At 37.4% G+C, this 25,918-nt stretch overlaps 1 protein-coding gene across 1 annotated transcript; it reads right to left on the bottom strand.

The window, feature by feature from the left end:
* Window positions 1-752: 752 nt before the first annotated feature.
* Window positions 753-25,807, bottom strand: LOC144657733 (uncharacterized). The gene is made up of 21 exons (XM_078518077.1): window positions 25,630-25,807; window positions 24,001-24,276; window positions 23,007-23,192; window positions 21,678-21,992; window positions 20,559-20,603; window positions 19,821-19,991; window positions 18,437-18,688; window positions 17,161-17,367; window positions 14,866-15,054; window positions 13,993-14,175; window positions 12,579-12,800; window positions 12,077-12,238; window positions 11,106-11,246; window positions 9,305-9,442; window positions 7,942-8,088; window positions 6,612-6,752; window positions 5,390-5,536; window positions 3,853-3,993; window positions 3,154-3,294; window positions 2,000-2,128; window positions 753-1,406 (listed from the first exon to the last, which is right to left on the bottom strand). The coding sequence occupies exons 1-21, from the start codon at window positions 25,691-25,693 to the stop codon at window positions 1,264-1,266; spliced, it is 3,540 nt and encodes a 1,179-aa protein (XP_078374203.1). The 5' UTR covers window positions 25,694-25,807; the 3' UTR covers window positions 753-1,263.
* Between the last annotated feature and the right edge of the window lie 111 nt (window positions 25,808-25,918).

The following is a 25,918-nucleotide window of genomic DNA, read 5'->3' as shown; positions in this document are numbered from 1 at the left end:
ATGTGTTTCTTGCTAATGGATGACACGCCTTTTAGTCTATACATGTGGTTCTAAATTCCTCCCAATAAAACGAACGCTAAGCTTCATATAAAACACAAAGATTCTTATTTGCTGGGTTAGGTCTGTATTATGTATCCGTGGGATGCAAGAAACAAACATTTGGACAGAAAACGTAAACATAGTTTTGGCATACGAGTTGAACCACCGACTGAGTAAAAATAGCTTTACCCAAAATAAAAAACTCATTCCACATGTTCAATCAGTCGTAAACACGTGGTTGGGGCAGACAAGCAGGGTTAACAGGGTTATCGTTAAAAGGCTGGCTGCCATATTATACTGAAGGCCGGGGAATCTTAGATTTTGATGCACGAACTCTCTTCCGAGTCCCTTGTTGTTATTATTCACTTGAAAGCAAAATGCAAGTACAGCATGCCACGCACTGATTATCGTTCTGATTGAGATTACCATGGACTGGAAACCAGCCTTTTAGAGATGTCCAAATGGTGTCACGTGATCCCATTTTCTGTGAATGAGATGCCGATTGTAAAGAGATAATTATCAATTTATTTACTAAAAATATACTATGAGTTATGGACAAGTACGGTAAATTGACAGAAAGTAACGAAACCCGATGCGATAGTCAGGAGTTCAAAGTCAATGCTTCCCTAACCAAGAAAAACAAGCGGCTCTGGAAATGAGAACGTTCCGTTTGTTTTTGATATAACAAAACTTCAAATAAGTACAAACTTGTTTCTTTCTTTATTAACAATACATTGATGCATGTACAGCAAGCCCTATTTGGGCTGATTGCGGCCCTTACATTTAACCTAAAACAAAACTACTTCCTCGATCGCCTTGAATGCAAAAACATTTTTTAAAGTTGATCCAACGTGAAAACAATAAGCCAGTTGAAAGCTTTACTTTGTTGCATGTGATTGTTATTATTAGGACCACGACAATAAAAGTTATCTTTTGTGAAAAGAATCAGTTTTTACTTCAGAGCAAAAACTTAGCTAATTTTATTTTACGATATCGCTTCCTTTGCGCGAGGAATTTAAAAAATTGCTCCTTCAATTTTATCACTGGCTAAACTGTATTTTGAAAAATAAAGTAAGTTAAATTTTTCATTTTTTCTGATTTACTAATAATACACATAATCATTCTGTCAAAAGCGATTGCAAAGGTGAAGATGATTCCATCTCTCGGTGTTCATTCTTCATTTGATGTCGATCATTCAATACTGGATTGACCGGATTAACCTGCTTATCCTGCTCGTTGACAGGTATTAGTTTGGCTGTCGTACACATATCCCCAGGCACACTTGCATCTGAAGTTTTCATTCTGATCAAACAGTTGCTGCACTCCACCGCGTTTGTGACATACCATTTCGAAAACAGCAGCTGATTCTATGAAACCAAAAAAGATTTTAAAAATTCCAATACACTAATAAGGGAGAAGGAATATTAGAATGAATAGTTTTTAATATTCCGCACTGATAATTATTTACAGTGCGGTATGTTATGGCCGGGGCTTAAATCAGTTAACTTTGGGAGTGCAAGGAACGGGCAGGGCGCTTCTCAAAATTAAAATGAAGCCAGTACTCTGAGCGCCAACACAACAAATGGGCACACTGTTCGCATGGGTGCTTATTGGAATAGACGCACTTACTAGAATAGGGGGCGCTCAACTATGACAAAACTTACATCCAGAGGTGACGCTTTTTGAGAGTGCTAGATCGAGTAACTCGTGAGCATTTATTATCAAGAGAAGTTTAATTCGATCGCGTGCTTTGACCAGTCGGTTGAGTTCTTCTAGAGAATGTTGGGTATAAATAAGCCCAGAGTGTCATTCCTTGCAGCAAGAGGGATGCTAATTTTGACTGTTGAGCGTTAATTACTGGGATACTCATAAGCAAAGTCTACAGCATGCGTCTTACCTCGACATGTTCAGCGTTAATTACTGGGATACTCATAAGCAAAGTCTACAGCATGCGTCTTACCTCGACATGTTCGCCCATCTCCAAGATAACCCTCCTTGCAGGCGCAGAAATACGAGCCTACAAAGTTAATACATTCTGACAGAGGACTGCAGCCAAGTGATTCCGGACTATTGGCACACTCATCCACGTCTGCGAAAAGAACATGAACGATTTGATACCGTTCATTACAGTAAAAACCCTGACTCGTCCCCAGTCGTCTCTTGTGCGAAAATTGCAAGACGCGAAGGGTTAACCCCTAAGCCTCACGTCCTGAAAACTTTCTTGGCCTTTGTTGTGACGGACGCTTGACGCCATCTCAGTGAGATAAAGAAAAGCCGTTAAAAGTAGCTTTCAAGCAGCCAAATACCTCTGAAATTTCGCCTGGTACGACAATTAGGGACCCTCAATGTATCTAATCAAAAATATATCCGAAAAACGGCCAGTGCACACTTTTCGACTTTTCAGCACACTTTTCGACTCACGATCTGCCAGTCGTCTCCTTCGCTTCTTCTCTTCCTTCCCATGATTCCCTCCGTGTTCAGCAGTCGACTCAAGACGGACTCAAAAGACGACTGGGGACGAGTCAGGTAAAAACCCGAGAGTATAAGGACCTATTGTTTTTCAGGTTAGCCTAAACAGGTTCTTACATAAAGGGTTATTAACACAAATTTAGGCTAATGAGGTTGTTAAATATATATGAGCAACAGCAAACGTGAGTGGGGTAATTGCTGTACTTATTATAAACAATCATTTCATTGTTATGCCGTAATTTCTCAGGGCTGGAAAGTTATGGAATTTAAGTTTGGGTCATGAAAAGTCATGGAAAATAGTATTTATTAAAATTCCTTGACTTTTCAGGTTTTCCATGACCCTTACGAACCCTGTTAACTACTTTGAAAGTGGCAGTAAACATAACATATGAGACGACATCTTTGTCTGTGTACAAATACAACGCGACAATAGAGATACGAGAATAGCCTTCCTCGCTGTTTGGCACATCTGCATAAAAATCTTATTGAATACATAGGTTACTGTAATTAGGTTCACAACGGATCTGCGATAACCCAACTGAAGGAATAGACGGTTAGGCTACCCTCCACATCCGAGTCAAGGCTCGTGTAAAAAACGTATCATAATAATAAAAGGGAGTAAAAATTACAAAAAGTAAACTTTACCAAGACAAACTGGATCGTCTGCATTCTGTGAGTTAGGGTCTGCAGTATATCCCACTGAACATTCACATCTGTATGATCCAACAGTGTTTTTACAATCGAGATCGGAACGACATGCACCTGACAGCTGACACTCATCGATATCTGCAAGGATTCGAAAAAAAAAGAAGAAATTCTGACTGGCTTTCAACTGTGAAATATCAAAAATATCAGAAATAAAACTTCACTTAAAAAATAATGCATCCGTTTAATTCTCACACATCTAACATTGATTGCACCGTGGCATCAAAATATGAAATTTACATCATAATGAAAGTATACTGGTGTAAATGAATGTTAAACAGCTTATTAACAGGGCTGCAAATAATTTTTTCACTTGAAAGTACATATGTCCTACTAAGACACCATCTTGGTTGGACAAAACAAAATTGTGGTCTTTCAGATTTTTATTCATCGTTGCTGTAAAATTATTTACAATAAAAAAAATTGTCCGGACATCATGTCCGACCGCACTTGGGATTTCCTCGGACATGAGCAAATTTTTCTCGGTCAATGTCCGATGACCGACTGTTATTTGCACCCCTGTTAAATGAAATTTAAAAAAATGTTATAATGACTTGCGCTAATGAAAATTCGTCTTGCGTTCTCGAAGAACAAAAGCTGCAATTTTGTGCACCCATCTGCGTGGTTGTACTTCCTTACCTATACAAACCGGATCCAGGTCATTCTGGAAGCCAGGATCTGTATTAAATCCCAGGGGACATTCACATTTGTACGATCCAACAGTGTTGTTACACACAAGACCTGAACGACATTCATGTGACGACTGACACTCATCGATATCTAAGAAGATAAAAAACAAACGATTAAGATTTAAAGTGGCTCACGATGCTTGAGACCTCTCGGCTCATTTTTGTCATTTTAATACCACAAGCCTGGTATGACAAAAAAGAACTTTTAGTGAAAAGTATTTACTGTAAAATATTTACCAATCAGATTAGTAAGATGTCACTGAAATTCGTTAATTCAGCATTAAATGAGACGAAACGTACGCTTTTTCCAATGCCATAAAGCTTCAGTTATTAAACTACACAGTTATTTTTTTAATATCTTTTCTAAACAACAAAACGGAAATTTCAATAGTCGCACTTTTAGAATTCTGGTATTCAAATCAGCCTTATATTTTAAAAAATTTCCTGTTCGATTATTGTGACTCCCAACTTAAACTGGTTTAATCACTGTTAACAGTTGATGATTTCTTCCCACCAAAGAACAAATTTCGCCTTTCCAAGAACCACATCCGTGGGACCAGAATAGCTTTCTTCTTTGGAGGTATTTATTCCCTTATGAAAGGTAAAAAATGCAGTGTAACGGGTGGCCAGAGAGGTGTCCTCATATGCCCCCACCCTCACCCCCCTCCGAGCTGTCTGCCCATGCACTAATTTCATAATTATTATTTACAAGGCTAAAAAGTTATACAATAAAAAAAAAAACGTTGTAAGTTTAGCCTTGTAAAGTTTAGAAGAAAGAAAAACAGCCCAGTAAAGTTTAGCCTTGAAAATAATAGGTGTTTTTCACTGTCACGCCACTGTCGCACAGCGAAAAAAAACAAATAAACTATTGAGTCAAAAAAATCAAGAATATTACCGGTTGTAGAAAATAACTACATAAACTACCTGTTCAAGTCTCAGGCCTGTACGTTATTCCGTACTCGAGTTATTCGTCAAAATGTTTCACGCAAATTTAGAGAGCACAGTATGAAAGGCCATATATGTTGGAGCCAGTTGGGCTCCAACATGGCTGCCGGAAATCAACGAAAACATCTGGAATTATGTTCTGCTACAAAATGCGGTCAGATCACTCTGATGAACAAGAAAACATTCACATAAACACTTCTCGCAAAACCTCAACTGTTCAGATTGTTCAAAATCGCAGGAAGAGGCATTTTTTTTAAGAAAACGTGACAGACTTCTGGCGGCCATCTTTGATCTCGTGTGGCGTGAAACTCCGGAATTCAAAAGCTCTATCTTAAAGACGGCGAATGGTATCGAGCTTAAAAAACCTTTAACACGATACATATTAAAGACGTCTAATAGCCAGTGAAGGATAAAAACTCAGGGTTCTTGCAATTCTGGGTTTTAGAATTTTGATGACGTCACGTGAAAACCAAGAATATTTTTACCTTTTTAGCAAATATTATGTCAGTTTTATAATTGTTTGTAACCTAACGCTTCCTTACCAACGCACACTGGATCAATAACAACATTCGGTGAGCTTGGGTCTGCATAAAATCCCGGGATACAATCACATCTGTATGATCCAATAGTGTTGTTACATATAAGATCTGAACGACAGGCATTTAATGACTGGAAGCACTCATCAACATCTACAAAGGTGAAAAAAAAAACATTTCAAATTTACCAGCAGCCACGTTTAACGCTTAGAAATTACAAAGCACGACAATAGTAATTTATTCGAATGAGGATTGATAAGAACAAGAACATTGAAAACTAAAGGAGGCAGAAACATTTATTATACTATAAGGGACGGACCATTATTTTCTTGGAGGGGGGGGATGAAAAATTTTCTTTTGCAAACTTTTTTTTTTTAGTTTATGCACCTCTGCAAACATTTTTTTTTCGAAATGCTTACTATTTTTTGTTATACATATCGTTCTTGCAAACAATTTATTTTGTCTTTCCAGGCCCTGCAAACAATTTTTTTCAATATTTTTCATTCCCCCTTCAAAAAAATAATGGTCAGTCCCTAATTATGCAGTGTTTTGGCCCCTGCTGAACTTTCCCCTTTGTGCTAAGTGCTAAGCTTAACATAAGGCCATATATGCATGCTAAAGGATTGTATCACACACGGGAAACAGTGTTTTTTTTAGCACATTTCCAAACCCGGAGAAGAGAATTAAAAATACGACGCGCAGCGGAGTATGTTTTGACGAAATTCAAGGTTTTTGGAAAGAAGATGAAACACTGTCTCGAGCGTTTGAAATATTCCTTAAACCCGGTTCACATGGGTACTATGGGATCACAGAAGGCCCGTATTAAATCTAAGCAGAAAACGGAGAAAACTGAGCAAAAAAACAGAGAAACATAATCATAACCACAATCACGATTTTCTTTTTTACTTGATGAACAGTTAATGAGTTTGAGAATGGCATTTTAAGTGTTTACAATAACGTTTGTCGGTCAGAATGACGTCATTTGCTGCACTTTAGCTAGAAAAATCCTTACACATTATAAAAATAAAATAAAATAAAATAAAAAAAAATTCTTCAAAGCTTTAAAGCTTTAAATACGTGCGACGCATTTCCTGATTAAAAATTGCTAGCTTAAAAATTTGTTAAAAAAAATGAGCTAAAAGTTATAAAATATATACAATTATTTAATTAAAAATTAAAAATGACGACTAATATCTACAGCATTTAACGCCGAGTTTGAGTTTCTCACCGACACACACTGGGTCCAAATCACTCGGGAAACTAGGATCTGCATAAAATCCTGGAGGACATTCACATCGATATGATCCAATAGTGTTTTTGCATATGAGATCTGAACGGCATGCGTCTGGTGACAGGCATTCATCATTATCTACAAGGATCGAAAAGATATATTCCAAATTTTACAATGTGTACCTGGCTGTCTTGTAAGTATAAATATAATCCAATCGCTCTCGCTGCTTATTATTTAACTTTCATTTTGGCAGTTCTAAAAGGAATGAAAAGACTTCAAAATGGACTAAACCCATTGTATTATAATAAGGAAGGAGACCAATATGAAACAACTCAAACGTAAACAGCAGCCTAAATTAGTACGTACAGAACTAGAAATGCAACTCAATTGGAGAATTGTAGAATGAGGTTTTTTTTTGAAAGAGAAACTGAAGTGATTGAAGTTTGGATATTGCCATTAGCTTGTTGTAATGTTGGAAATAAACACTGGTATTGAACGTTTTACAATTTAATCTACATGCCTCGTATAAATAAGAGTGCTTTTAGAACATTAATAACAACACCACAAAACTAGAAGTACGCGACTGGCCATAGAGAACTGAAGAATTAGATTTTATAAAACTGAAAAATAACAACTTGAAGTCTTCAAACTCTGGATGTTGTACATACATACATACATACATACATACATACATACATACATACATACATACATACATACATACATACATACATACATACATACATACATACATACATACATACATACATACATACATACATACATACATAAACTTTATTTAAGTGTCAATGGTATTTAGCTAAAGAGCTAATTGGGGACACTAAAATAAATATACAAATATAAAAATACTAATATTATATAAATAGATATAAAATATAAAAACACTAATATTATATAAATAGATAAATAGATATAAAATATAAAAATACTAATATTATAAAATAGATATATCGATAGATAGTTAAAATGACACAGATATGTTTTTAAAATTTCAATAAGTTAAAAAATGATTACAAGATTACTAAAATTAGTTACATTATTATATTGAGCAAGCGTAGCATCTGCAATGTCCGTCCAACACATCAGTAATGTTACTGCCCCGAACTGCTTTTTTGAATTCAAAAAGGCTTTTTTTGTTACGAAGATCTTTATCTACTTTGCCCCACAGATAGGGACCTAAGCTTTTGCTTGCTACGATGCTGAAAAAAAAAAAAAACAGCACTGACTCTGCTACAACTAGAGAAAATGGAAGTTGTATGCATTAATAACTTTACAATTTAATTTAAATCAAAACAACAACCATCACCTGGGACACAGACAGGATCGAGTGCATTGGGTGAGCTAGGGTCTGCATAAAATCCTACAGGACATTCACATCTGTAGGATCCAATGATATTTTTACATGTGAGATCTGAACGGCATGCATCTGACAGCTGTAGACACTCATTGATATCTACAAAGATAAAACAAACTTACATAATTAATAATGGTAATAGGACTGAGTGGAGTCCAATTCGGTCTGTAATCATACGAGTGATTAACAAAATCGGACGACCGCGTAGCGGGAGTCCGATTTGTTTAATCACGAGTATGATAACAGACAGAATTGGACTCCACTCAGTCCTGTTACCAATTAATCAAAACTATGACAAAATTTGAGAAACAAACAAAATTTACCGGTGAAATGGCTAAACGTCTTTGTGAACACTGCCAAAACATAACACTTTACTCAACAAAATGCACAACAGCGCGCGCAAAATGACGCGTACTGTCCAATTACACAAGCATGACGCGTAAACCGTCTATTACACTGTCCAATTACAAGCATGACGCGTACACTGTCCTATTAGTGCTCAAATCGGGCTGCTGATAACCAATCACGTTCGAGAATTTTGTAATAGTTTTGATTAGAGCAGTTTTCACTTGACTGTCGAAAGTAATTAGCGTTTGCTTTGGTTTTGCATTACTACGCTTACAAATTGGTTTTAAAAACTCGCGCCACTTTCTCAACCAATCGTGACTCAATTGCCCACGTTTCCCCGCACTTCGTGCAGGCTATATGCATTTGTTTCGAGTTTTGATTGGTTCACTGGACAGTTTGCGTCCTTTGTCATTGGCCATAGTGATTACTTTGGTCTTGGTATTACGACACCCAATTGAAAACTGCTCTCGATAGAGGAATTCGCACTGTTGAAGTCGTTACGTAAAAATATCGAAGATCCGTTACCACATATGGTTTACATTTTTTTATTCGTTGAAGTCAGCAGACCGGCTGAGGAAAGCTCACTTACCAGAGAACGTTTTATCTCTCAGTCAGTACATTCATAAATTAGGAGTATCTGATAAGACTAAAGAGTACTGACGTCTCGGTTATACAATGAAAGATTAATCCGAAATGTGAGAGGTGTCATTTCTTTTAAAGCAAAACTTCTTAGTGCACACTGACCTTGCTTAAACATTTGTATTCAATTTAAAAGAAAGAACAGACTTTCTCATTTGATTGCCTTGCAAAAATCTAGGTTGTTAAGTTTATTCTTCGAAACCGAACTCTTGGAAACATTAGATCTAACAAGTCATGTTTTTCTCTGAAGCAATGGTTACGTATCACGAACCCTGATTACTGATAAGTTTCGGAAGTTTACATTATTCTACGTTCAAAAATTATGTACCATCACACACGAGATCCAGATCATTCTGGGAGCTAGAGTTGCGAACAAATCCAGGGAAACATTCACATCTGTATGATCCAATAGTGTTGTTACAGACAAGATTTGGGCACACACTTGAGGACTGGCACTCATCAACATCTGCAACAATCAATCAAGCATAAAAATATTGAAGATCCGATACCAGGATTCATTGTAAGAAGATAAAAAGCGTTCTCTGGTAAAATATTTCAAAAAATTATTAGCTTTCGACAGCCAGACTGCTGTCTTCGACGGATAAAAATGAAGTGATAAAATGGACCTAAAAATTTGAATATGACTAGCGAATCGCATAAATAACTTTGAAAACGCGGAGATAATTGACAAGGGCAACAATCGCATTAGAAAGACACTTGATTCGTGGCACACGGCAAAAACGGTCGAGGCCGACAACAATTCGTGCCCTCTGCCAGGACAATATAACATTCTTTTAAACAAACAGTAATTTATACACTTTTAGCATTCCTTTTAACATTCTTTTACACATACTTTTAACTTTTTAATTTATGCGATTCGCTAGTCATATTCAAATTTTTAGGTCCACTTTATCACTTCATTTTTATCCGCCGAAGACAGCAGTCTGGCTGTCGAAAGCTAATAATTTTTTGAAATATTTTACCAGAGAACGCTTTTTATCTTCTTACAATCAATCAAGCATTAAAATTCACTTTCCAGAAGTAATTAAAGGGACTATGTCACGGATTTTATAGGAATTTTTGAACAGCCAAAATTTATATTTGTTAGCCAACGTTTTCAAATAGTTTCCGCGCGCCTTCAAAAAAATCGGTATTTATAGCCCAAGTTTGATTTCTATCCCCAAATAGAGGGTATATCTTCAGTTTTTCATCGGTCATCGGTAAAGTTACCTACCACTTATTTCTGAACAGTTTAGACCAAAAATCTGCGAAATCCCCGTGACATAGTCCCTTTAAAAACTAACTTCTATTTGTTATTAGCTAATCTCATTCAAAAGAATTACTTTACAATGGTTGCAAGTGCAAATGTGAAATGGAAATTTACAGTAATTATAAAGATGTGTTAATTCTCTATAAGGATAATTTACCGGTACATGTTACAAAATCGGCCGAGGCGCAGCGTGAGGACAATTTGAAACTACGAGTACGATTATTCTCTGAATTTTACGACACGAGGTCGAATTACTTATCCTATCAACAGCAAAATTCGAGGTTAGTAAGTCTTTGAGAACCTTTTTTGTGTGAAAATGTCCAATTACAGGTATCCAATTTGGTGTTGTTCAAATTGGTACCTGTAATTGGACACCCACGTGGTCGCGCGCCAATTACGCGATAAATTGGTACACGCCGAACCAATCAAAAGCGAGAATTTTTTTATAGATACGATTATCATGATAAACATCTTATCTGACAAATTGAAATTACTCGCCCGATTCAGGGGTTTCATTAACTTTTGAGGTAGGAAGGCACCAAAAGGAGAGAAGGCGTGTAGAAAAGGGCACAATGAAACAAATTTCTTTATGTTAGATTTGAAAGTAGGTGGTTACTGACTCTTGTGTATCCTGGTACTGCTACCCCGGCCCAGGTCCCGCCTTCTAATGAGAACCCTACCGATTACTATTACTTATTCCTTGTAAAACATAACTGAAAGCTACCTCTACCCCAACCCAAACAGAGGCTATACCAAAAACAAACGACTGTAACACCTACCCCAATCCTTGCACTAAATCCTAGAAAAATAACAGAGTTTATTTTCCAATAATAAAATTCTTGATAGTTGGCAAGCTCACCAATACACACTGGTTGCAGTTTATCGGTTGAAGCAGGATCAGCCTTATATCCCAGGGGACATTCACATGTGTATGATTCACCAGTGTTATTGCATGTATGATTTGAATGGCAAAGATACGGTGACTGGCACACATCATCATCTGTAAGAAACACAAGCAAACATTTTACAGCACAAAAAAGTGACAGTTTTTCAACACTTGTGACCATATCATGAATACGTATATAATCAAGACGAAGTATATAATTTAACCATACAACTCATGTAACAAAGATTACTCCATGGAACAGGGCTGTACCTAGGATTTTTTGTCTGCGGGGCAACCTTTTTTTTTTTAGTTTGGTTTTTCTTTTCTTTCTTCAGTTTTCTTAGTCTTTTAGTTTTTCTGGCGGGGAGAACTGCCCCCCCCCCCCCCCCCCCCGCTAGGTACGGCCCTGTGGAAAGTGTACATACCTGGAAGTTTTTGTGATCAATCAAACCACAATCAGCTTCATGACTTAATTTCATATTTTCTTAGCATTATCAAGCTAGCAAAAAACTCCATTTTATTAGCACACTTCAGCGACTTTCTTAAGACTCATCATCAATCTTTCCTGAATGCATGACACATCCAAAAGGCATCTGCCATTTTACATGATACCTCAGGGACCGGCTATAGCCCCCCCCCCCCCAAATATTTCCCCTACTTCAAGTCACTAGTCAGTCACCCTATTTGGAAAAATGCTCCCCGGTCCCTGTACCTATATGAAAATTCTACTCATAAAATGCACTCTGATTGGATGTCAGGCCGTTTTGCAAGAGGCAATGTAAACATGATTAACATGTATCATTATATTTAATTTGATTTATTTTATAAAAGGAATATATAATGAATACAAATTGTTCCTGATACAAACTTATTTACACACATTGGAAAATTTAGTCACAAATATTTTGTATTTGTGCAAGTACAGTCAATTGCCTTGTACTTACATCCTACACGGACTTTAGCATACACCTCCACTTCACAGAGAGCCACCGTTGTATTAGCACCATTGCTCTTAACTGTAATGACTTTCCCATGTGCTTTTGGAGTACATATGACTGATAGTAGCTGACTGGATGTTGTATTGGCTACTCCACACAGCTGCTGATCTACATATAAAAATCACAACTTTTATATCACATTATCTGAAATAACATAAACAAAATTACATGTACGTAAATGATCTTATAAACGCCCTGGGCGTCTATTAAAACTTTTGGGGTTCTAGGGTAGGCGTTAAGTAGATATGAGGCGTTTCTTTTTTAATTTGTTATCCAATTTAGCTTACTGAACTTAAACGAAGCACAGAATAAGTGTCCAAATATCCCTTGCTACAACATTTTCATCACACTAGAGTAATTTAGTTTTTATTTTTCAGAGCCACAAATTGCTGGAAATTTCAGGGAATCACCTTACTGGATAGTTTATTTGTTTAAACAAAAAACATACCAACGAAAACATCATACTGGGATGAATGTGGTAAAGTGTCATCAGTGTAGATAACAACTTCACTGATGGTATGATTACTCCCCAAGTCAATCTCCCACCAGGGATTTGTCTCTTCCTTTGTTGCTGTGCATGTAACTCTGTCATCATCAAAAGCTTTTTCAGCACGCATTTCTGGTATGAAATAACTGGATTGCATTGCAGATCCCATCCATGTTAAATCATCTAAAATACAAAATTATTAAAAAGTTTTGTGATACACTGTCTTCCAAGAAGACAATGAAGTAAACGTAATGCTAAATATGCACTGGTCAACAAATAAAAACCCATTTGAGACATACCAGAGACATACTATAAGCCAAGAAGCAGAAAATACAACTAGAGGTTTAATCTCCGACTCATATGGGAAATGAGGAGCTCTCTGACTCTCAAAAACACTTTGTAGAAGTAAACAGTGTAACATAGAGGGGAAGTGCTAGCCGAGTACAGCAAGGACCATATATACCCTTTTGCTTACTAGGGGGCCTGGAAAAGTATCAGTGTGAACTTGAAGCAGCAACTAATTTAGTTTAGAATGCATGCTGATTTAAAGCGGGCAGGACTGCAAATAACAGTCAGTCATCGGACATTGGTCAGCCAAAATTTTCTCAATTGGACAAGATGTTCCGACAATTTTTTGATCGTTAATCATTTTACGGCAACAATGAATAAAAATCTGTCCAACCACAATTTTGTTTTGTCCGACCAAGACAGTGCCTTAGTAGGACATATTTCTTTTCAAGTGAAAAATTATTTGCAGCCCTGAGGGGGCATAATATGCCCTTTGGAAAACACATGAAACAAAAGACTGGGGATACCATATCTACTACTTGACACTCTTGTGTACTTGCATTAGCCAAACATACTGGATTAAATAGCTGTGTATACTTTTTAACTGGTCACAATTCAAACTGATAACCAGAAAAGTAAATGCACAGATAGACTTGAATATCAAAACAGTTACCTTTCTGTGATTTTTCTTTACATCACAGGCACTTTTGAAACTTAGCATAAATCTTTTTTAGTTCTGGGAGGCATGGTGGCATAATGATTATAGTGCGCCGGAATGCGGATTAAGCGGTCAGGGTTCGAGCCCTGGTCGGAATCACTGTGTTGTGTTCTTGGGCAAGACACTTTACTCTCACAGTACCTCTCTCCTCTCTCCGCGACATAATGCTGGGGGGTACCCTGTGATGGACTAGCATCCCATTCAGGGGGAAGTAAAAATATTCCTAGTTGCATAATGCTACCGAAAACGGGATAAGCTCCGGCAGTATGTGCTGCATGGCTCGAAGCTTCCCTTCTCTCATATATAGCACCCTTCGTTGATTTACCATAACAAAACCGCTTTGCAGGAAGCAGAACGTCATGCACTTACATTCATACACAGCATAAACCAGAACTTCACACAAGTCCAATGATCCATGACTGTTTGCACTGATGACAGAAACATATCGGCCTCTTACTCGGTTTGGATAGTCACAAACATATTCCTTCAGTACATTTGCTGTCACGATCCCATCAGAGGAAATGCAGTTTTCTCCTATCAAATGCTCTGTTCCTGTTTGATAAATGACATAACACGTTTTTTGTTAAATACCGTAAATGATCTAATAAACGCCCAGGGCGTCTATTAAATTTTTGGGGTCCTAAGGAAGGCGTTAAATAGATATGAGGCGTTAATTAGAGAGAGGCGTTTATTTTAATTTAACAGTAACAACGTCAACAAAACAAATAGGATGGGTAGTTTTCTAGTGGAATAAGATACATAACAGAGTTGGTGAGTAGAAGACTTATCTTATCTGCGCTAATGCAAAACCCAGAGATGCTGTTCATAGTTCTATATCGATGTTTATCGCCATCAGGGTCAACCATGTTGGCTTTGTTCGAGTCAAGCAAAAAACTAACTTTATTGCGTGATTTTACTCTATGGAGCATTTCCTCGGTTTTTGATATGATTCTTGTAGGGGGGGGGGGGGGCGTCTATTAGACACGGGGCGTTTATTAGAGAGAGGCGTCTAATACAAACTTTGCACTTCAGTGGAGGCGTTTATTAGATACGCGGCATTTATTTGAGAGTGGGCGTTTATTAGATCATTTACGGTACCACACATTCAGTTCATGGTCAATTCAAGCTTACAGAAAATAATTAAAACAGTATCCAAATCTTACCACTTTATCCTACAGCATGCAACTTGTCTGTGGAATTATGAAGCGTTTTTAATTTATTTGTTTTAATTCTGCTACTCACCGACAATCACTGCTATATCTGTCATGTTAACTTCACTCAATACTTGCACAAGGGCAACAGGCCTGATATACAGCAGATCAATCTTAAGAGCCAGTGGCTCAAAATGATCTGGTGTCGTGACACTTATGCACGTTTTAAAATCACCATCCACAGCTTGCGTGTGGTTTGGCTGGGCCAAAGCTATATTATCTGCAAACAGAAAACAACAAAAAAAAAGGAGAGAGTCACTTTGAGAGTAAAGTGTCTTGCCTAAGATCACAACATCAAGATCTTAGCCAGTGATCAAAACTCAAAGTTCAACACCAGGGGGGGGGAAGCAACTTCCCATACATTCTCTTAAATGAAATCTGAGCGATGCTCTCACAACTTGCAAAGCAATCATCGGGGCGGTAGTCAGCGGATGTCTCTAAGGCGCATGAGCAGCTCCTTTCTTTGTGAACTTGCCAAAACAAAAGCAACATGGGACCAGTGAGAGAGTTCGATTTTTTTATATATGTAGTAATAAAAAAGACTTTCTAAGTTTTGTCTTTAAAGCAGCGAAAATTTCTCCGGAAAGGTTCTTGGTGTCAATATGTGGTGTTTGTTATGAAATAAAACCATCACGGGAATGGTAATGAAAACGTGGCGATCGAATATTCCCGCGCTGGTCGGAGCTATTGTTCTTGCTCTATTGTTTGAGGTTGTTTGTTGACTTGGTCTTTCTTTGTTTTACTTCATTTACAATCCCCATGTGGGCCAGTTGAAAATCGTGGTACAAACATGTCAAACATTTGCATTTCAGCACTGAAAAGTAGCACGGCATCACAAAATTCTGCGTTTTTAAAACTACACGACGATGACGAAATTTTCGGATTTAAACACGCTGCTTTTAGATTTTTAGTTAAGAGAATTGAACCCCTTTATTTTAAGTGATTCCACGACATAGCAGCTTCCATTTTGCGGGAAAAGATTGCCTGTTGCATCATCGTCCAAAAACCGCTGACTACATCATGAATTGATCGCTTTGCAAGTTGTGAGAGCATCGCTACTCGGTCCCAGACCTCGTTTCTTCCCCCCCCCCCCTGTTCAACACATTCATAATTAGGCTTCAGCCCAGGGGGGTACTCCGGCTTGTAAATGACGGGGATGATCGAATGGAGGCAAAACTCAGGACCCAAAAAAATCTCTAAGTCTTCCGACATTACCCAAAAAAATCCCTGGACCAAAAATAACCCTCAAAAAAATACCTTGTCAAATTACCCCTAAATTGCCAGGAGGGGCAATAATATAACACAAAGAAAATAGTAAAAAATTGAACGCCCGTGTTTGTTTATTCATCATACCATAAATACGCCAAGGCCGCGCCAAGGCACTTTAGTTCGTTTTTAATACCCAAAATAATCCCCAATTTAAATCAAGTCACCCAAAAAAATACTTGCCAAATTTTCCAACCCAAAAAAATCCCGGAATCGAAATTTTCAAACCCAAAAAAATCCTTCGATCATCCCCGTCATTTACAAGCCGGAGTACCCCCCCTGGGGGCTTCAGCACCTCTTTGGTTATTGGTTGTTGTTACAGTCAATTTGACACTGTATGTCTTGACCAAATAATATATCTTGTTCAATGACTGTTTTTTGGACTTACTGATAATGATATTTAATTATATGAAAACTATAAAACATCCCTCAATATGGATGTTTGACTCATTAAAAAAATTGGTACTTACAGGCTTGGTAAATAAGTACTCAGTCAGTCAGTCAGCCAGCCAGCGAGTGAGTCAGTCAGTCAGCCAGTCAGCCAGCCAGCCAGCCAGCGAGTGAGTGAGTGAGTTTTAAATTGAAAGTTATATCAATAAATAGTTGTATAAGTAATAGTCCAATAATTACCGTAAACGTTTGCATTGTAATTTCATTGTTTGTTATTAAGTAATTTGTTAGCATAGTTGCTATAACACCTTTATTGTAACTAGACCAATACCTCCCTTTGGAGTGTAAGGCACAATAAAGATTTACTGTTACTGTTACTAGTCAGTCAGTCAGTCAGTCAGTCAGTCAGTCAGTCAGTCAGTCAGTCAGTCAGTCAGTCAGTCAGTCAGTCAGTCAGTCAGTCAGCTAGCCAGTCAGTAAGTGAGTGGGTCAGTGATCCAGTTAGTCAGCCAGCCAGCGAGTGAGTCAGTCAGTCAGTCAGCCGGCCGGCAAGTCAGTCAGTCAGTCAGTCAGTCAGTCAGCGAGCCAGCCAGCCAGCCAGCCAGCCAGCCAGCCAGCAAGTGAGTCAAGTCAGTCAGTAACAATTTCCCTTTGACAACAATTCACTTACCATTAGGCTCACTATAAACATAAACTTCACATAGCGTCAGTGAATAATTTTCCAAGAGCCTGATGTAGACGTATCTTCCAACAAAGGTTCTACCACAATGTACATGCCAGCCCTTGTTTTTGCTAATGTCTGTTACTGTAAAATTGCTACAAATATAATTCTTGAATTCTTGACCAATCACTGGAAAATGGTCTTCCAAATGAGCACCTGAAAATGAAATAAGTATGACTCAGAACCAGATCCAAGAACATATTAGAATGTCATTCTTTAGTCTTTGGACCAATGTTCGGCTTAGAAAACATTTAGAACCCATTCAAAGTGGTCTAAAGTCAAGCATCTATCAAAAGTAATGTGCAAAACATTTCAAATTTACATTGTTTACCAGTTTATTCAATTAAGTTTGTTTGAAAATACAAGAACTGTAGAGTGTTATGTAGACATATTAAAATTTTTGTACTGAATAATATTTTATTATGAACTTGTGAGCACTGACCTGAAAATAGTCTTGGATAAGACAAGTTAAGAACTTTTATATAAGTGTCAACATATTTAGCCCGAGTGGGCTAATTGGGAACAATAAACAATTGGCAACCAAGAAAGCTTTTCATTCAATAAAGATAAGACCTGAAGGCAAAACTTGAGTTGTGTAGATCAACCCAAAGGGGGGGGGGGGGGGGCAGGATTTCAAGTGACCGGTCTGATTGAATGTGGGGCAAGAATCGAGATCTTAAAACATCCCTAGGTCTTCCAACGAAACCCCAAAAAAATCCCTGTACCAAAAATTAACTCCCAAAAAATTCTATGCGGAATTTCTGACCCTTAAATTTCCAGAAAGGGGGAATGATAATAACACGAGGAAAAACATTAGAAACATGTTTGTTTGTACTTTATTCGCAGAACTATGCATCCAAGGCACTTACAGGAGTCTTTACATTGTTTTTAATGCCCCCCCCCCCCAAAAAAAAAAATCCCTACTTAAATGAAGCCACCCAAAAAAATACTTTCCAACTTTTACTGCCCCAAAAAATCCTTTGATCATCCCTGTCACTTGAAATCCTGAGTACTACCCTCCCCCCCCCCCCCCCCCACCTGGGATATCAACCTCAAGTTCTCACAGTTAAGTTTTGCATTAGGATAGGTTTAGGCATTGTAAGTGCATCTTTGGAAACCATAAGCCACAGTACTGTATTGCTGAAGGCTGCAGTTATGATAACCTTTGCATCCCTTGCTAAATACTGTTATTTCTATCATTGCTAATCATTCAATTTAAACTTACCAACATGAATGATGAAATGAGTAGCCTCTGACTCACAGCAATTATATCGAAACTGTATGAACAAATGTGCAACAAACTCTAACTTTCCCAAATCAACCCTCCACCAGGCATTAGCATGCTTTGTAGTGGAACTGCAGCTTTTGCCATCATGAAACCGGCTGTCAATGTTACCATCTACTGCTCTTGAAGAAACTGCGTCACCTAAAGTATCTGATTGATTGGTTGGTTTACCTCCAGCTAAATTGACCCCACCTGCAACAAGCAACAACCAAAATGAGTAAAAATACATCCAAGATCTCTGTTAAAAAAACCTTGTTGGAAGTATTTTCAAAGATCTTCAAATACCTACCAAAGATCCTTGACTCTATTTTGCCAGAGGGAGCAGAATCTGACCACGTTGACTTTAGAAGTCATACCTTTTTTAATATTTATGCAAATGCCACCAAATTTTCCTATTTCATCTGAAATTTATTTGAGAACAACTTTGTTTGAACATGTGACAGTTGATATTGCCTTGGTGACCATACTTTTAACAGTCATGTTTTCCCAAATTTTTACTTGTCTGGTCTCTAAATTTAAGTTTTGTCATTACTTGCAGTAACATTTTCACTTTAGAAACATTTTAGCATCCTTATAATAGTTTGATTTCTTTTATGTTATGTTTGGGATCTCCTGGCATCATGGGAATCTACACCCAATCTACCTGGCCATAAAAGACTCAAAAAGGTCATTCTCCCAAGGGTAAAATTAATGTAAGAATATTCTGATTGCACATACTTCATGATGTTTGTTGGACTGGAGAGTTTTTTTTTACACTGGCTGATATCAAACCTTTTGACCATTTAAAATGCAGTTAAATGCAAGTTAACGAAGTTAACAACATTGCAATTTAATGGAGTTAACAAGAGTGCCCATGTTCCCTTGCCAGAGAGCAGTGTTTGTGATATGCCACGCCCCAGGGCTCCACATGGCCAGAATTGAGATGTGTTGGAAGCCATTACAATGATGGTGTTTACAGTGAGTATTTTGTGTGAGAGCCCATCTTCAAGGCTGTTGTCCCCCCCTTCCCTTCCTCTCATTCCACTGTTTAATCAGTGTGACAGGTGCCTGTCTCCCCTTCCATGTGGGAGCTCATGGTTGGGTTGCCACTATGGTTGCCAGGATTTGTCAGCCATGGGAGCGGTCTCCAATAGTGGAAGCTCCTGGACTTCTCAAGCACCCAACCTCCATTTAGCAATGCAGTTGTTAACTAGTGATATCAGGTCACTGTATTGCTCTCTACACGAATGCATTAGCAGGCTTAAGCCCATTTGTGGTATGGCAAAAACCATTATGAATCTTTCAGAATCAATCCAAAGAATATTTTTCAAGTATACTTGCTTACCTTTGCAAACTTCTGGAAAATCCTCATTGATAACTCCAAACAAGTTCCCTTTAGAAGATAGAAAGCCTGCTCTGCATTTGCACATATAATCAAATGTGGCAAATTTCTCATTCATAAACATTTTTGTGCAATCTGAATTTGCAGGACACTTAGTTTGCAGTTTGCAAGAATCTGCAAGAAAATAATAATAAATTACCATAAGTTACTGCTGGTGTTTTAACTGCAGATCTTGCCAATGCAACTACAGTCAAACGCCTTTGAACATAGATAATGACGGACCATAGAAATCGAAAGTATGTCATGTTTATATACTTACTGATAAAATTAAAACAGAACATTAAAAATAATTAACCCCTTAATCTTCTTGGCTGTGCTTTATTTATTGAACTATGTCTTTACAAACTAGGCTGCATGCAAGAGCCTTTCCAGCTAAAATGCTAACTAGATTTTAACGCTTCAAGCCTTGAATAAAAGTTTTTTTAAGTCCTGTTAAAGCACTGAATGAATACATTACATTTACATTACACATTGACCATTGTATTGTACGTACTGACCAATGTCATAACAATGGAATATTTTGGTAAAAATGTCCTTGTCTCAAAGTTTCACAGACACTAAATCTGGTAGTCCTGTAAGAGCTATCATCAGCGTACAACCTAATGCTTGTACTACTTTTACTGGTATATCTAATTTAAACAGTCTTAATCAATACGAGCTAAGTGAAAATGAAAATTTTACCTTTGTGGCGAAGGTCACTGTAATTAAAATATTTCACTGAGCCATCTGAAGTTAAACAAAATTATCAAAGAGGAAACATTTTATAAATGTTTAATAATGATTAGTTTACTTTTGTTATACTATTGCGATAAAACACAATGAAAATTTGAGAACACAAGAGAAATTTGAAAAAACAAGGAGCAAACATTAGTGCTATCAACAATTCTCAACTGTTCTAAAATAAAGTGTTTTTCCCCATGATAAAAACAGCTTTATTTTCAATTTTATGAAACATTACTTTTAATATAGAAATACTATAGTAATACAGTTTTGAACTTTTGCACTCCAATTGGCCGTTTGGGCAATCAGAGTGCAAGCAAAATCCAAAGGGTAAAAGTATTATGTGTGCATTGTAACGGGATGACTGGTGCCTAAAAGATGGTAACTATATACTGTCCTCTGAGGCCCTCTTTGCTTCAGACCAATCAACAAGAGAAAGTTATGGATATTTACACCAAAAAATATGCCAAACACCCAGATGATTAAGATTTATACATCTTATCAGTGTGTGCTGAAACAAAGAGGCTAACAATAAAACTTAAGGTAAAAGCTGTTAAAATTGATGCTAAACGTTTTCGATCTGTTCGATCATCATCATTATCATCACTCTGATGATGATCGAACAGATCGAAAACGTCGATCATCATCATCATCATCACTCTGATGATGATCGAACAGATCGGAAACGTTTAGCACCAATTTTAACAGCTTTTACCTTAAGTTTTATTTTTAACCTTTTATCGGCGAAATGTATATAAAAGAGGCTAACACTATGAGGGGTGTTGAATGGTAAATGCAAGACTATGTGAGACAGCGAGACTGATATTTTTCTACAAACCCGAGACCCATAAATAATTTTTTAGTCTAACGAAAGAAATGGAGACTCTAAAAAGGCACCAAAAAAAATTTGAGACAGCAAAAGCCATTCAGGGAGGTGTAAAAACAAAATTTATGTGAATGTAAACCCAAGACTGTACAAGGATAAAACGCTGTTCCTGTAAAATTTACACAATCTCCATTGTGGAAAAAAACACGCAGTGTTATAAGTGTAATGTACAGTTATCATAGAGCTTTACTTACTTGACTGAACTTGGTATGTGAGCAAATCATGCATGCCAATTACTGTCCCCACTGAATAAACAGGTTCACCATTTAAGGACCATGAGAATGGAGCCAAAACAGTGTCACTGATATCAAGAGCTCCCATATGTACTGGAGTATCTGGATATAAGTCCGCTGGTTGCACTCGCAGGATTTCTGTACTTCCAGAGTCTAGAGTGACATTCATATACAAGTCATTTTGGTACCGTTCCACAGCCAGCCAGGCTGAAGGTCTCCATGTAGCTGATTGAGAATCAAACATCAAACCATTTTCCTCAAGACTTCGTGGAGTTTCTGAAATGTAATGTGAACATCAACAGAATTAAAAATCAATATATTGAATCTGTACACTGTTACAGTGCTGTACTGGCAGATCACAATCTGGTTGGTTGCGGCAGAAACCATCTATTGATTTATAAGATTGTCCAGTGGCTAAACTGATTAGCTGCACAGACATCTACTTTTAATGTGTATTTTTGTGCGTGTATGCAGTCTGAAACTGGTTAAATAAATTTTGTGTTAAGTATATCCAGTGTGTAAAAGTCTTGATTTTTCAGGCTACACTTCAGGCACGTTGGAACAATTGTGTGCTAGCCTGAAAGCCTTTCTCACTGGCCTTACTTAATCTGCCAACTAGTAAAGCCCAAAATGTTGAGGTCATTGCCCTGTATTGCATTGCGCATCCTTACTGCGCAGAATTTTATGCATAATAAGCGCGCGCGAGCGCGCGCACATAAACAAAATGGCGGCTTTTTTCTATGTGGCTTAGTCCGCGAGAGAAGTAAATTGTCGCTTTCTCGTAAACGAGTCTGGTGACCTATCGATTTTTTCTCATATTTTGGGTGTAGCGATCAAGTTCTTTCTGTAAAATGAAAACAGATCAATTCTTGCGAGTTGTGTTTAAAAAATAAATTATCGCTAAAAACGTGTACTTTGCTAGTACTCGCAGAGGAATTTTAAAGGAATTGTATGGAAGATACAAGGTCTTCCTGCTCCTAAACGAATCTGGTGACCCCCCTTTTTTATTTCAAAATTTACGTTCCCTTAAAGTAATAAACCAATAGGCGAAGTTTGGTTAAAAAATTGTGTTCAGTTCTATTTCAGGGCAATGACCTTAAGTTACCCATCGGGCAAGTGACAGATAAAATTAACTAGCCCAACAGAAAATTAACTAGCCCTGGGCTATTTGGCAGGACTTTCTTTGCACACTGATATCAGTCAATGGTGTTCATCATTGAAACATTTTATTTTTTACAAACAACTGGATCCATATATTGTATGAAAAGAAATAAAGCATACCACACTTACTTGGATAAACCTCAAGTTCACAAAATGTTATAAACCAGTTATCTTTGGGGACAGACAGAAAGAAATATCTACCAAAGTGGTTATAAGGCCACTGGTTACAGCTAACTTGAATCCTTCCTTTGGACGGATGACTTAAATTATGGAAACAAACTTGTTGTGTACTTATGGGATCATCCTCTCTGAAGCCTGTAATAGTAAAAAGCCAAAATTTAATAATGAAAGCTGGTCATTCATGTGAACTAGTAATAATTACTGAGTTCATGTCTGTTCAAAGACATCGCTTCAGTGGATCGACCAGACTGCAATATTTTATTGGTTTCATAAAATGTCCCAGGAATTGCGCACGCTATGATTGGTCAGTTTGACTTCATTATATCTCCATAAAGCATGCAGCTTACATCACACACATGCTTTATCAAGAATAATGCACACCGGCTTACGTCACAACTTTAAGTGCGCGTAATTTCTTTAACATTTTATAAAAGAAAAAACTTTATCCTCATGCATTGTTGAGTTATATAAACACTTGGGATTTTGCACTTCTTTCTTGTTCTAAAAAATAACCCCGTGCTTATATAACTCAACAATGCACCCGGGTGTGTTTTTTATTTCTTAAATAATATATTTAACATAATTAAAAAAAACTTTTTTATACACAAGAAATAATTATTAATCCTGGGTTAATGTTAATCGGCATTCAAGCCACCTGGCCCTAGGAAGGGAGAGGCATTCTAAGAATAAAGTACATATCTTGTGCAAGAACACAACACTGGCAGGAAGTAATGCTGACGTATTTCTGGCTGCTGCTTCCCTTTTAGGCAGAGAGAAGCAAAAGCTGGCTGTTAAGTTAGCAGGTTGTTTTTTTGGCAAGATCCACAGTGAGATTTCATGGAAAATATAATCCTATAATTGCGTAGAGGATTCCTGGAAGCCAAACTCTTGGCAACATAGTGGTAAGAATCTTTGCAAATACTCTTACGTATTCATTACCTACCGATTGTTAACTCAACTTCACTGAACTCATCTTCCCAGCACTGATATTTGTTAGTTATTATTACGACTTCAATCTGAAAAATTCCTCCTAGGTCCACCATCCACCAAGGGTTGTTTTCAATCTGTGTTGATATGCAGCTTTGCACAGGTTCAGAATAAGTGGTTCCTAATTCTAAAATACCATCTACGGCATGGTCACTTTCCCCATCTTGATCAAAGGTAGTTGATTGGTTTGTAGTCATGTTTAAGGCAAGATTGGGAAAATGAACTGGCAGTGCTGAAAACAGAAATAAGATAGTTCAGTAATATTTATATTACTCGATAAATTGTGACATGATTCATCATATAGTCTCATATCTCAAAAGGGTATTTGTTGCCTGATGTAGTTGAAATGTAGTACAAAATTTGGTGTTTCCATCTGAAAATGAGTAATATATTGAAACCTGAAGCTCTTCTTGCATTTACCAGACGAGAGAACGACAGGGTTCGTACTCTTTTGAGCCTTGAAATTCCATGACCTTTTCCATGACTTTTCAAAGTTTTCCATGATCTTAATATTACCATTTTTTTGGAAATGTTCAAAAAATATCTTGATTTCGCCATTCGGGTACGTTTTTACCCTTTTCTTCACAAAAAAAAATTACCTGCCTTATTTATTTTGTACAATATATACCATTTTCCAGGGTTCAAAATAAAATTTTGTTTTTAGCCTGAATTGTCGGCTTTTTTTGTGAAGGCTCATTTTTCCCGGCTGTTAAAGAGCCATGCATCCCACATCCATATCCATACATGACGTACCCATTGGTTTGCAATGCATATGGGGCGATTTAAAAATTGGCACTTGCAAGTTTTCCGAAGTGATAGAATATTTACGGAAAAGCAGATGGATTGGAGCAATGAGATTTTCTATTTCTTTGGTGAAAAGTAGTTGGCAAGTGTAGTCAAATGCGGCTACCGCCGACAGCCGGCTGCTATTTTGAACCCTGATTTTCCATGATTTTTCATGACCGACACTTAAATTCCATGACTTTCTAGGTTTTCCATGACCTGTACGAACCCCTAATGGGCTGAAATTAATATTTAGACACTGTTTTTCTGTCACTAGAAAAGTCACTGTGTCAAAATTCCCCAAACGTAACATTCCAAAATAATGCCAGGATTTCTTCATGGCATAGAAACTCTCTGTCCCATTTCCTCCCTTGGAGCCAATTAAGAAGTCATTAAGGATCGATGTTAAGTAAGCCAAGTTCCCTTTTTAAATCAATATATAAGGAACCTATCTTATTTTAGACGTCTATTGGTAGGGTCGATAACTGAAAGGTACACTTTCCGTGGGAAAAATCTGGGTACTTCGAATTTTTTGGCACCATGTTTATAAATTTCGATCGATAAAACGTCGATCGCCCTTTGGTGGTTGGCTTCATTTAAAGTGCCAGTTGTTTTGAAGTCGTGAGAGATAATAAACGTAACCTGCTATCACTTGTTGATGTTGTTTAGCTACAAAAACATGTGACTGGTCTAAGCTAAATTTCCAGCTCCATTAGTGAAGGAAATAGGAAATTCAACCATTGTTTATACGAAAGTAGTTCGCCAAGCACCTTAGTAGCATCGTAAATACGAATTTACTTACAAATGGATAACGAAAGCACTCCCCAGATAGTTGTTGCCACTAGCCAGAGATAAAAGTTTTTCATTTTGGGATAATTTCTTTCTCAATGCGCCGTTTGAGAGCAGAAAAGAGAAATCGAGAAAAATTCATGGTGGATCGAAACAACACGCAAGCACTTGCCGACGTTTTTCGCGCCTCGTTACCAGACCTCCACGAAACAATCGACCGTTTTGGAACCAAGCCTGAAGTTCTTCTTCTTTGAGGCGGCAGTAAAAAGGACAATAACACCTATTAAAGTCAAAGATTAAGC

Source organism: Oculina patagonica, chromosome 6 (genome assembly GCF_052425735.1).
Source record: "Oculina patagonica isolate OP01 chromosome 6, crgOcupat, whole genome shotgun sequence".
Classification (NCBI taxonomy): Eukaryota; Metazoa; Cnidaria; class Anthozoa; order Scleractinia; family Oculinidae; genus Oculina; species Oculina patagonica.
This window is presented reverse-complemented; position numbering and strand designations above follow the sequence as displayed.